This window comes from Myotis davidii, unplaced genomic scaffold, assembly GCF_000327345.1.
Source record: "Myotis davidii unplaced genomic scaffold, ASM32734v1 scaffold205, whole genome shotgun sequence".
NCBI classification, from domain to species: Eukaryota; Metazoa; Chordata; class Mammalia; order Chiroptera; family Vespertilionidae; genus Myotis; species Myotis davidii.
This window is the reverse complement of record NW_006297573.1, coordinates 5,704,391-5,717,444: the sequence shown is the minus strand read 5'-3', so window position 1 is coordinate 5,717,444 and position 13,054 is coordinate 5,704,391. Positions and strand designations below refer to the sequence as shown.

Genomic DNA, 13,054 nt, shown 5'->3' with positions numbered 1-13,054 from the left:
GAGGGTAGATCAGAGAAGAAATTAGGAAGGCAAACACGTGTTTGTGGCAACTCCCTTCTCGGTGGACCGTTGCCCAGATCTGGCCCCAAACCTAGGGCGGCCCCAGCTTCTGTACCAGCGCAGCCTCCTGCCATAGCACAGTCACATCCAGGAACGAGGGAAAACTGCCCACCCAGAGAAGATAGTATCTGGAAGGAATGAATATTTGGGAAAAGTCCCAGTGCTACTTTAGTGCCAGCCAGTCCCCACCTTCTTCGGCCCCCACCCACTGGTTCCTCCCCTTTCAGCTGCTCAAGTTCTTATAAAAACCCCACACAGCCTTTCCTGAACAGCCTGTAGGAGCCTCTTCCACACCGTGCAGCACAGACAGTGAGGCCAACCACAGGACCACGGAGAGACCATGAAGAGCCTGCTCCTTCTCTCTGTTCTGGCAGCCCTGGCCGTGGCAGCTTTGTGTTACGGTGAGAAATCTTTCTCCTGCCATTTCTCTGGACTTTCTTGTCTGTGTCTGACTTCAGGTTACTTCGACTTTTCCTCTCCCTCCTCCTCTTCTTGCCCCTTTCTCTGTTATAATCTTCAACTATGAACTTAACATATCTCAAGTTCCAAGCCCACGTCTCTTCCATCCAGTCTTTTTTATATCCTAAATACCCAGACTATATGCTATTTATCAGGTCATCACTTTCGATGGTCAGTCACTGTATACCTGGAAACTTGGCTATTTCAGAAAAAAAGATATAAATTCCCAGCCCTGGAGTCTCATCTTTAAGGATGTTTATTTAGGCTTTGGTAACAATTGGTTACGGATATTGGTCAAACCACTTACCTTTTAAAACATCAGTTTTCACATGATGTGTTAGGTACAGACCTCTCTAAAGACTGAGCAATCTCATGAATTTACTACATGTGTTTGGTGAATTCACTAAAAAACTAAGTTTTACACTTAAAAGATCTCAGGGAAAAATAGATGTCATCATTTCAATTGTCAAAAGATAAAATTTGCTTGGTTGCTGTATGTTGTTAAATATATGTGCCTGTTCAAAGCTTATGAAAGGAAATCTGAAGCAAAAGTATTTAGATTATTCAGTCTTATGCTTCAGTAATAGGGATATTTGAACTGTTCTTAAACCTAAATTATATTAACAACCATGTGTGGCGTTTTCATTGTTGTTGTTTTTTACTTCTGTCTCTTGAAATGATTCATAAGTTCTCTGTGTCAGAGGATTTGATTTCTTTACCTCATCTTGAACTTTTCAAGCAAATTCACTTGCTTACACATCTAAGACTCTTATTGCCAAGTTTCCCTGCTGGGGAGGTAGAAAGAGGGAGAGTGTTAGAGAGAAGAAAGCTTCTGCTTTGACATCATCTCAATTCTTTCTCTGAACTGGCATTGTGCCCAGTGGCAGCTGGGAGCTGGAGTCAGTGGTTTCTGTGGCTGCCAATGGAACACAGGTTCTTAAGAGGCCTTTGGAACCTCCCAGCAGCCGGTCTTGGTGAAGCCCCGCAAAGCATCTGCCCAGCCGCCTGGAGAAACCTAGTGTCTTCCAGGCCCGTCTGTCCCTTCCTCAATCTTTCTCTCACGTCCCAGATTAATCAGAGAAGACAGCTCTCTGGAACTTGTGAAAAGCACTTAAATTGTCTTAATTCACTGGGGTGAGAACCTCAGAGCCTGGGGGAAATTTTAGCCAAGACTGTATTCACCAGCTTCTTCAACATCAGAGAAACTGAAGTGTAGACATATGCACAGCAAGGACATAGCTAGAGAAACAATCCTCAAGTCAGAAATGCCTGAAATGTGTAGTAACTATACTGTTAACTATATTCTTCACATCTTTTTGACTTTCTTCTTCTTCCTTCACTATGTTTAGACTATTTCAATGTGTGGTAAATAATAATAAAATGAATCTTCCTTTTTTTTTAATTCCAGAATCTCATGAAAGCATGGAATCCTACGAAATCAGTAAGTGAATATTTGACTTCCTTATTTAAACTTCATGTATTCTAGAATCTCTCCCTGTTCCTAATCACCCAAAATGGTAATACGTACCACAGGGAGGAAAAAGAGGGCCTCTTTAGGAAAAACTGAAGTAACATTTTAAATTCAATGACTATAAAAATCGCCAAATGAGCAATTTTTTAAAGCTTGAAGCAGTATAATATTGCCTTTAAACTGCACTCAACCAACTTAGGAGCCATAAAACCTCATTTGGAAATTTTATGTTGGCACCAGGTCAACCACAGAGACGGAAAACAAGGAGTAATGACAAATGGCAAAGTACAGAATTGGAGGCCATGTCAGCTGGGAGACCACAGATGTCAACATTGCTTAAATGCCACTGAATTTCTAGACTTATAAAGCCTGAGTATAAGAGGAAGTAACATATCACTCTCATTTGCAATGTGTCCACTATTTCTATCATGATTAAATTTTCACTTACTAGTAACCTAAAGACACGCTTTACAAGTCATCATCACAGAGAGAATTTCTCCTCAAAGGAATGTTAAAAACCCACTGAAATAGGCATACCAAAATTGAAGAAAAATAAGTTATTGCTCAAGATCAAAAACCAGCAAAATTTCAGTGGCCAATGTGACAAGTCTCAAGACACATCTATGGGTAATTACTTTCTTTGGATCAGGCAGGTTATGAAATATGCTTATCTTCCCCTCTAATTGTTGCATATCTCTAGTTACAGGAAATGCATGAGTTATTGAGCTCCCAAGCATATTTGTGTTAGCGATTACTCATGGAAATATTTTCAGCTACTGTTTCCCTAAAACTGCATTGTTTACTTCTGTTTTGAGGTCCCTTCATTAACAGGAGATATGCTAATACCTTCATATCCTCGCAGCAGAGATGGAGAGCTAAAGCTCAAGAGAGGTGGGTAACAAAACTTGATGGGGAAGTCATTTTTCCCAGTGTAGAAGCCCAGATCAGAATGGAGTGAGAAACAGGTTTCTTTACAAAATAAATATTATTTCTAATTGTATCCTCAAATCAAAGAATTTTAAAACAATATGCAGAAAACAACTGAATTCCTAGACTATTTTGTGAACGACTCAGAAAGAAGAGGAAGAGAGGATGAAAAAGAGGACAAAGAAAAGTTCTATTTTCACTTAAAAATATATTCCCCCTAAGAGAAAAAGAAAAATGCCCCCTGTTCCACCTCTCCTTTCTATTCTTCAAATATCTTTTTTTAAAATATATTTTTTATTAATTCAGAGAGGAAGGGAAATGGGGAGAAAGATAGAAACATCAATGAGAGAGAATCATTGATCAGCTGCCTCCTGCACGCCCCCTACTGGGGATCAAGCCTGCAACCCAGGCATATGCCCTGACCAGGAATCCTAACCTCCTGGTTCAGGGGCCAACCGTGCAACCACTGAGCCGCATGGACGAATCAAAAGTCGCTTGATATAGGGTTGTGATAAATGGGATCTCTCTCCAATATTTTCTGATATTCTTTTCTCCTTTTGCTTATTTCTCCGTTCCCTTTATACTTCTCAATCTGGGCTTTTTTCCCACTTAGGATCCGAGAACGCACCAAGCCTGCCTACGAGATCAACCGGGAAGCCTGTGACGACCACAAACTTTGCGAGCGCTACGCCATGATTTATGGATACAATGCAGCCTACAATCGCTATGCCCGGCAGCTCAGAGGGCGCAAATGAGATCAGAAAAAGTAGTGTTCTCTCCAGTGCCTGGCGCCTGGTTTTGTACTCCCTTGCAGTAGCAGCACTGAATCATATACATATATGCGAATTGCTTGTTTCTTAAATGTTCTCATCTGGTCGCACCCTTCCTCCCTGCTCCCAGATTGATACTTAATGAAAGCACAGTGTAGTGAAGGTGGGAGAGGAGTTGCGATGTGTGATTATTAATATAATAAAGTTCTGGTTGGATACTTCCATTTTGTGAGTCTGATTTCTGCTGAGAAAATGCTGAGATGTATAAATCAGGGCCCAACTAGCCCAGCATAGACGATTCTGTTCCTCACGTTCTAGCATTAATTAGCTCAACTGCATAGAAAGAATGCACCTTAGAAGACATTCACTCAGCCATCATATGTCTACTAGGCTCTCTCTATCAGGGGGGTGGGGTGGGGGGGTCAGTGAATGATTGCTTCCTATTAGGTATTTTCAAGGATTTTCAAACATCATAGGAGATTAATCATATCATTTTCCTGCTTTATGACTTTAAATTGCCTCTAAATTCCTTGTGTGTGTGATTTCTGACTCTGTTTCTTAGCTCATCATCTTCACTTGAATGTTATCATTTCTTAAGATGCCACAGTTTTGACTCTTACTTGAGCCAAGAAAATATGTTTATTTTCATAATCACCAGAGATTTTAAAAAATAATATTTCTTATTTTTAAATTATAGTTGATGTATATTATATTAGTCTCAGATGTGCAACCCCATGATTAGACTTTTATGTAACTTACAAACTGATCACCCAGAAATCTCACACCCGTCTGACATCACATGTCGTTTAATTACAGTATTATTGACTTATATTCCCTAGGCCAGTGGTCGGCAAACAGCAGTTCACGAGCCACATGCGGCTCTTTGGCCCCTTGAGTGTGGCTCTTCCACAAAATACCACGTGTGGGCACGCACGTACAGTGAGATTGAAACTTCGTGGCCCATCCGCAGAAGTCAATATTTTGTGTAAGAGCCACACTCAAGGAGCCAAGGAGCCGCATGTGGCTCGCGAGCCGCAGTTTGCTGACCACTGCTAGGCTGTGCTTTACATAACCCTGACTTTTCTGTAACTACCAATTTGTATATTAGCCTTTTACTATAAACGATGCAACACTAGATTCATAGTTTTGATCTGGCAAAGAGTTCAGCAATAACCTAATTCAACTCCCTCATTTTACATTGAGAAATTTGTGAGTTTAGGGACTGAATGATGATTCTGAAGGCAGATCTTGTACTGACCTCATTAAATCTAATTTCTTAAGCCAACTTTTAAAAAGGTTTATGTACAAATGGTCTATGTATTTGTACCAACTTCCCATTGTGAATAGTTGCACTTTCCAATCTGATAAGTCAATGTTTAATGTAGTTTCCACCTTAGCCAAAATTTTAGGCTAGCCACCTGCTCAGTTCTATTAATTTTGTGATATATTCTTGTTTTTTTCAGATCTAAGACACATGAAGTGATAGGTCACAGATCTTATTTTCTTCTCCTTTTATAATCTTGATAAGGCTTTCACAGACTCTTACATCTTAGGAACCTAAAAATGTTTAATCACAAGCAGAATGCTCTGCTCCCATCTCACAAAAGGAATTTAGCATTTTAACATAGTGTTTGAGATTAAGGACTTTGGAAATAGGTCTCCCAGCAACACCACTTAGAACAGTGTCATTCTTGGGCAAGTTAATTAATCTCACTACATCTTCGTTCCCTTATCTGCAAAATAAGATGATTCTAGTACAGATCTTAGAGTAGTTGTAAACACTAAATAAATGAGTATATGTAAAGTGCACAAAACACTGTCTGGCATAGAGTAAGTGCTTAATAAATGTTAGCTATTCTCACTGTTATTTTCTATTATATTACCAATTAGAGGCCTGATGCATGAAATTCATGCAAGAGTAGGCCTTCCTTCCCCCAGCTGCCAGCATCAGCTTCCCTCTGGCACCTGGGACCCAGGCTTCCCTCTAGTCGCCGGCAGGCACCCGGCACCCGGGCTTCCCTTTGGCTGCTGGCTTCGTCCAGAAGGTCATCCAGAAGGATGTCTGGTCTAATTAGCGTATTATACTTTTTTATTATAGATATTATTGTGACATACTATATTTCTTACATTAATAAATGACAAGACATTACCTCTATGGGGATTTCCACCTTTGCCTTAAAAACAGCCAGCAGAACATATAGCTAAAAACTATTGCTAGTACTGGTCAACTTTTACTCACTCCACTCTTTCTTTCTTCTCTACCATAACACATCTGCCTATGCTGATGACGCATGCTGTTTCAGACCACCAAGCCAGGGAAGTACATTTTGATTCAAGGATAAATCATTATGCTAACTTTCACGTTTTACTGGGTTTGGATTCATGCATTCATATTTTTATGCAATCATAAAAGTATTCATATTAGCCCTAGCTGGTTTGGCTCAGTGAATAGAGCGTCGGCCTGAAGGATCCTGGGTTTGATTCTGGTCAAGGGCACATGCTTGGGTTGTGGGCTTGATCCCTAGTTGTGGGTGTCCAGAAGGCAACCAACCAATGATTCTCTTTCATCATTGATGTTTCTATCTCTCCCTCTCTCTTCCTCTCTGAAATCAATAAAAATATATATTAAAAAATAATTTTAAAGTATCTGTATTACAGTGGAGTTAAATTTATATACTTATATAGTAGTATTAGTATATTTAAGCCCCATTCCATCCCTATCTCTACCTTTCTTTCTTTTTCTTTAACATATTTTTATTGATTTCAGTGAGGAAGGGTGAGGAAGAGAGAGATAGAAACATCAATGATGAGAACAAACCATTGATTGGCCGCCTCCCACACAGCCCCCACTGGAGATCTAGTCCACAGCCCAGGCATGTACCTTGACTGGGAATCGAATCACAAGGCAACCATGATAGCGAATGGACAAGATATCAGCCACGGTCTGAGAAAGGTGTGGTCACGAGGAGTTCACAATTCGTAGGATGAAAGTCTATTCCACTTACCAAGTTGGATGCCTAGACCACCAGATGTGCTAAAAGTGAGAGAACCTAGAATGGATTGTTGGGGGAAAAGACAATGAGGATTAGTAGTGGACTCACAACCAGCTGCAGCAGCATGGGCTTTAGCTTGTCCCACTAACCTTCCCCAATACTGTGACCTGCCCCCAGGAGCAGACTTCAGACGGGAGACTATACCAAAGGAGAGATTATAGAGCTGGGAAAGAGAAGAGTGCCATTACAGCAAAACTGGGAAATTACATTTCTATAAAACAGCCACAACATCCAGGAAAGGGTGACTAGAACCTATCAAATATTGCAATTTTCCTGGAAAAGAGACCAATCCGATCCTGCAGAAGCTGCTGCTGACATATTGTGTGAAGCGAGTGGATGTCACAGTACGAGTGTGGATGGTAATTGACATTGGGGTGCTTTGTCCAGATCCCATCTTTCACTCATTCCCTCGGATGCTGGTCGCTGATGGCTTTCAACTGCTGAGTTTCTCTCTTAAAATTGCTCTTAGCTGAAGAGAGCAACTTGCCCCAAATCACATCCCTTTTCAGAAACAGCCTACGTCCAAAAACCGGTCAGTGCAGGTGTATGAAAACCTAGCTCCCTTTTCTGACACTGGCATTTGTCAGTCTTGTGATTGCTTCTTTCTTATTTCCCTTTCCCTTGCCAGCATAATGTTAAAAAGCCAGAATATGTCATGGCTTAATTGCACAGTTTATGAATATATGTATATGTACATGTACACATACACACACACACAAACACGCATATATATGTAAAGCAGAGTAGGAAGGGAGAATTGGGCGCCTCCCAGTGGTCTCTAAATTGATCCTAGGACTTAACTTGGTTTCAATTTTTCTCATTTAAAAATGCATCCCCCTACTATCCTCAAGTAAGTCAATGCTAGAAACTACATTATGAGATTCATCTGTGAACTTCTTTAGAGAAATGAACTGGGTGACCTGTTGGGGTTTTTTCCATGTTTCATTTCTCTGAATCCAGGCATTGAAAGCTAACCAACAAAGACAGCCAGGAACGTAAGTCATCTGGGGTTGTTAAAACATGAGGTTAAGCTTTGAAAATACTGTTAAGAACTGTACTCTTTCCTCAGTTCATAGAGGAGATTTTTATGTTGTTTGCCTAGAAACACTCTGACTCCTTTACTTTGGAGGGAGCAATACACAAAATTTGTCTCTATCCTTTCCGTCTAAGGATAATGACCACTGCTTTTGACCACAGCCCTATAATAAAGTAGGAAAATAATCTGCATACATTTGGATACCTGCTTTTAAACATTCTTAGAGAGAGAATTTTTCTTTTTACGGAGTTTTGGAAAGATTCCTAAAGGATAATGATTTTTTATAATAAAATTGTTCTAAGGAAACCCTAAGTGCTGTGACTTAATGCTAGTGAATTAAACCTCAAGCATGAAAGTATTCCAAAGAAGACATTGCAGAGCTAAGAAAGAGGAGATACTGGTAAATATCTCTTCCCTAAACTGGTAAATACATTTCTATAAAACAGCACAGTATCCAGGAAAACGTGACTAGAACTACAAAGTTTCATAGAAGCACACAGGCAAGAAAAAACATTCATCTTTTTTGAAAAGATTTTTTGTGGTGTTAAGTATTAAGTAACCAAGATCCCTCATTTTAATCCAACTATCAATGTGACAAAATAACCAGGGTCAGAAATTCAAAATGGTTGTTAAAGATTAAACACCTTCAATTCTTTACTGCTTTCTGATTACATCATGTGTTGTAAATCTTCCTTATTTTAGAATTTCCTAAATTTTTTACTTCCAAGACCTTGAGTTAAAATGCTCTTGAGCCCAGCCAATGTGGCTCCAGGGTTGAGCATCGACCTATGAACCAGGAGGTCATGGTTCAATTCCTGGTCAGGGCACATGCCCAGGTTGTGGGCTCAGTCCCCAGCAGGGGGCATGCAGGAGACAGCCAACCAATGTTTCTCTCTCATCATTGATGTTTCTCCCTTCTTTTCTTTAATCAATAAAAATATACTTTTACAAATACGTAAATAAAGTGCTCTTGAAATCATATGGACCCACTCAGAATTCAGATGTTAAAAATATAATTAGAAATGGAAATCTAGGTCATAGAAGCTTTAAAGTGTTGTGTGTTTCCACCCCCCTCCCCCCAAGAAATAAACTTTCATGGCTTAGTATCTTAGAAGGGGACTCACATTAAAAGAGATTACCTTTTATATTAAGTAGGATATATCCACTGTTGTTTAATATCACAGTTTATAAAAGCAATATTTAATGAAATTGCCATGTATTTAATATCTGACAAATATTTATCAGGTACTTATTCTATACCATACAATATGGCCACACAGTAGCAGATGATTATTCAGTTTGCACTTAATACTCCAGTGTTATAAAGTTCTCTGTGTCACATGATTTCTCAGTTCATTTGGATAACTAATTGTTAGGATAAAAGTTTTTCATATATTGAATCAATTTAAACATTTAGTCTTAATTCTTATCTCTAGAAAAAAAAACAGAATTAATATGTTCAATTGCCTTATTTCTCTTCTTTTAAAACTTCCAGATTTGATATGTTGCTCAGACATCTTCACAGACCCAGGTCTCTCCTTTCTCTCTTTCTCTCTCTCTCTCTCTCTCTCTCTCTCTCTCTCCCTCTCTCTCTCTCTTCAAAAACACAAACTTTATTTGTGAAATAATCTCTTTTATTTTTCTTGTGCATGGTGGCCTGGTATATCAGCCATGGTCTGAGAAGGGCACAGTGACCAGAAGCTCACAACTCTCACTTAAAACATTTGTACACTTAAAACATTTTAAGACAGTAGATCTTTGTGTTAAGTGTGCTTAACAGAATAAATTTTTAAAAATTAAAAAATAAAATGCATAGTTTTGCTATCTTAGAATCATGGCAAATGGAACCTATGGGGTTGGGTCATTTTTTAAAAGAAAATTTTAATTTGTTTCTGGATGTCTCATGAGGGGAATTTGTCTGTAAATTGTTGCTGAATTGGTGTATTTGTGGGAAAGGAGAGGCCAGGGCTTTGTATTTCACTGTCTTGTTTAAGTCACCTTCCTCATGCATTATTTCCTGAATATATTCTAGCTTATCAACATCTGTCCTGTAGAATCCCACACATTGTCTCCCATCCTGTTCTTGTGGGCACATTTCATCGTCTAAGTATATCTTATTCCTTTTTAAATGTCATCTTGTTGAATTCCATAGTTGAGATAATTTTGTTATTTTATTTAGCTTTTTCTGGAAGATTTGACTCATCTGGAAATGTAATGAGAATATCTTCATCTATGCCTTTGAACAAAATATGTTAACCAAAAGGGATTAGAAACAGATTTATCAGGAGAAAAGAGCCAAAGGGGGCTGAGTAAGGAAGGTCTAGAAAAGCAGCACTAAGAAAAGAGTGCTTGGCGTTTAAAGTCACTTCAAAGCTGATTGTATGTATCACCGCTGTAGTGCATGCATCCCCACTAGTCTAGCCTGCTATATTGGAGATCTCAATGCACATTTAGGGAGCCAACAAGTTTATTACATGTGTTATCGAGGGTCAGTAGCTTGGCCTTGTTTGCCTTATTCCCTTATCATTCAAAATGCCTAACTGAGTTATCAGGTGCTACATAATGATTAGCTAAAATTAATCCAGTATAGCCCAGCTAACTGGGCCAAGAGGATGGAAGGCAAACATAAGTTCATCAAAAATTTTACAATGAATCAGATGAAAGTCTCCTGGATGAAGTGATATGTAGTGGATCCCCCAGGCCAGGCCTTCCTCATTCCTCCCCACTCCAGAGCTTTGAGTCCACCTTAGGCAGGTACTAACAAGAGCCATGGCATAGAAAGTCCCGAGACCAGGGCAGAACCGGGACAAAGAAGGAAAATATTGCCTTCAGCATCCACACTTTTCCCCTCCAGTTTCTCTTTTTCTATCTACTCCCTGCCCATTGCTGGTGGAAACAGGTTTGCCTTTGTCATTCCAAAGGAGATGTCTGTATTTTAAAAATAGAATTTGGAGAGGACTATGTTAACCAAAAAACTTAGCCTCAAACAGTGACCCTAAAGGAAGCAAGATCAGCTGCTGAAACAAGATGTTTGGGGCATGGCTCCAAGAGTGTCTCTCAAATCACATTCTAAAGTAGCAACCTTGTCTGACAACAAGGAAAGAGGCTCTTCTTTGCCAGCTGAACATCGAGGTTTGTCAAGCTGTGAATCAAGTGTGAAGGAAAAGAGGCCCAAACCAACCTCATGCCAGAAAGATTCTCTACATGAGGAGGAAGCTGAAGCTCATCTGAACTCCTGGGAATGACTAGTTTCTGGAGCCCCTGCATGTTCCCAGTATCTATAAGAAGTCAAGCTTGGTTTGAAGAAAAAGCATGCTAGACCTAACCTCTAGAACAGTGGTTCTCAACCTTCCTAGTGCCGCGACCCTTTAATACAGTTCCTCATGTTGTGGTGACCCCCAATTTCATTGTTACAAATTGAACATAACTAAAGCATAGCGATTAATCACAAAAACAATATGTAATTATATATGTGTGCCCCAGGAGAGACTGATGAAATTTTAGGCCGTGAATGTGTGTGTGTGTGTGTGTGTGTGTGTGTGTGTGTGTAAGATGAGAGAAACAGGAGAGTTAAGCTCAGTGCAGATAACCCTTCTCTGACCCAGCTCAATGCAAACCCAATTCAAGATCTTCTCCACAGAAGCTCTGTGCTTACTTCTGCCCTAGGAACCCCAGGTGGATGGTATTAATTTTCCGTTTTTATAAATGGGTTTGTTATAAATGCTTTCACATACATATATACTCATACTAACATACATACTCGTACTAACAGGACCAATGGGTTGGAGGTAAAGCAAACATTATCATTCATAATCAAGAGTTGTGAAAGCTGGACGTTAGCTAGGTTAAAGTCAAGAGTGAGATAAACCAGCACTGGAACTCAATTTTCAATACCTGAATATACCCTTATCCACTACAGGTAAGAAGTTCAGGAGTCTTTTTGCAAAGGCAAAACTAGGGTTGGAAAATGTTTGCAAAGTGACCAAACTTTGAATAGCTTAGAAGAGGGAGGACCCAACCCTAAAGCTAGAAAAAATGTTGAAAATGAGGAAGTCCTTTGAAGTCATCTTTCACTTTCTGATAAGACTTCCTCGGGAATCATAAAACCACATGTTTGAAATCAGTCTAAAAAGCATTTCTAAGTGAAAGAGAGTCGGTCTGCTGTCTTGGAACAAACCAGATCCCTTGGACCAAGTCAAATAATTCCATTTTAGTTTTGCAAGAGGGGGAAAATAGACCTGTGCTTCAAAAAATATTTAGTGTTATTTTTTTTTCCTTTGCACTCAGTGACCTGGAAGATGAAAAGAAGGCTCCAAGCCAAACCAAAAATATGTCCATGGTTTTTCACAAGCTGAGCTGGGTTTGCAAATGTTGCCGTTAGAGAGCTTCAAAGTCATAATTCAAGTCTGTGCCTGCCTGGTGTACACATACCTTACAATTTTAAACAGTGACATGATTTATTTCCTTCGAATTAAAAACAAACATATGACTCGACGAGGCTAAATAAGAGCTTGACGAGATTAACTCGAGATTTTTATTTAGATGTTCAAGTTCTAAAGCTAGCCTTACGTACACTACAGTATCCATACTTATAAGCCACTGGTTTTCCAAGATCTTTTGTGAGAGACCATTCTGATGTATAGTTTATCTCCCAAAGAAGCTTTCCCAGCTTTGCTAACCCTGGTACACATAAACCCTGGGCTTTCAAAGAGAATGGACAAAATGCCTTTTTTCTGGCTTCAACTACCAAATGAAATGCAAGATAAGTCAAGAGATGGGTGGATGCCCTAAAGTGAAGGCTTTTGGATGTTCCCTATTTAATGGTGACACTGCTTTGTTTCTGCAACTCAACACTACCCAACGTTTTCCTAGGCATGTGACTCTTTAGGAAGGGTGAGTTTGAAAGCATATTTCTCCCTGAGAGGGCATGAAATGTAAGTCACCTCCACCCCAGCTGTACCTCTCTAAGCTTAATTTTCAGTATCCTTCTCCATGTCCTTTTGTGTCCCAATAGCTAGAAATAAACAGCCAAAAATTAGAAGAGTGGCCCCCTCCTTTGTTTGACTTCTCCTCATGCCATAATCTCACATGACCCACCTCTTAGAAAGCTCAGATGTACCGTATGTGTCCCTTCAACCAGAATGGCTATCTTTATCTTGGTTCATTTTATGGCTCTATTTTTTAGCCAACGTATGGGCTGTGAAGATCAGGGGCACTCTGTCTAGAGGAGAATAAATATGATAAGGAAAGGGACTTAAAACAAGCTATATAACCAATG

At 39.6% G+C, this 13,054-nt stretch overlaps 1 protein-coding gene across 1 annotated transcript; it reads left to right on the top strand.

Annotated features, from left to right (window-relative positions):
• Positions 1-306: 306 nt before the first annotated feature.
• MGP (matrix Gla protein) lies at positions 307-3,911 on the top strand. Its single transcript, XM_006773255.2, has 4 exons — positions 307-461; positions 1,928-1,960; positions 2,806-2,881; positions 3,531-3,911. The coding sequence occupies exons 1-4, from the start codon at positions 401-403 to the stop codon at positions 3,670-3,672; spliced, it is 312 nt and encodes a 103-aa protein (XP_006773318.1). The 5' UTR covers positions 307-400; the 3' UTR covers positions 3,673-3,911.
• The last annotated feature ends 9,143 nt before the right edge of the window (positions 3,912-13,054 follow it).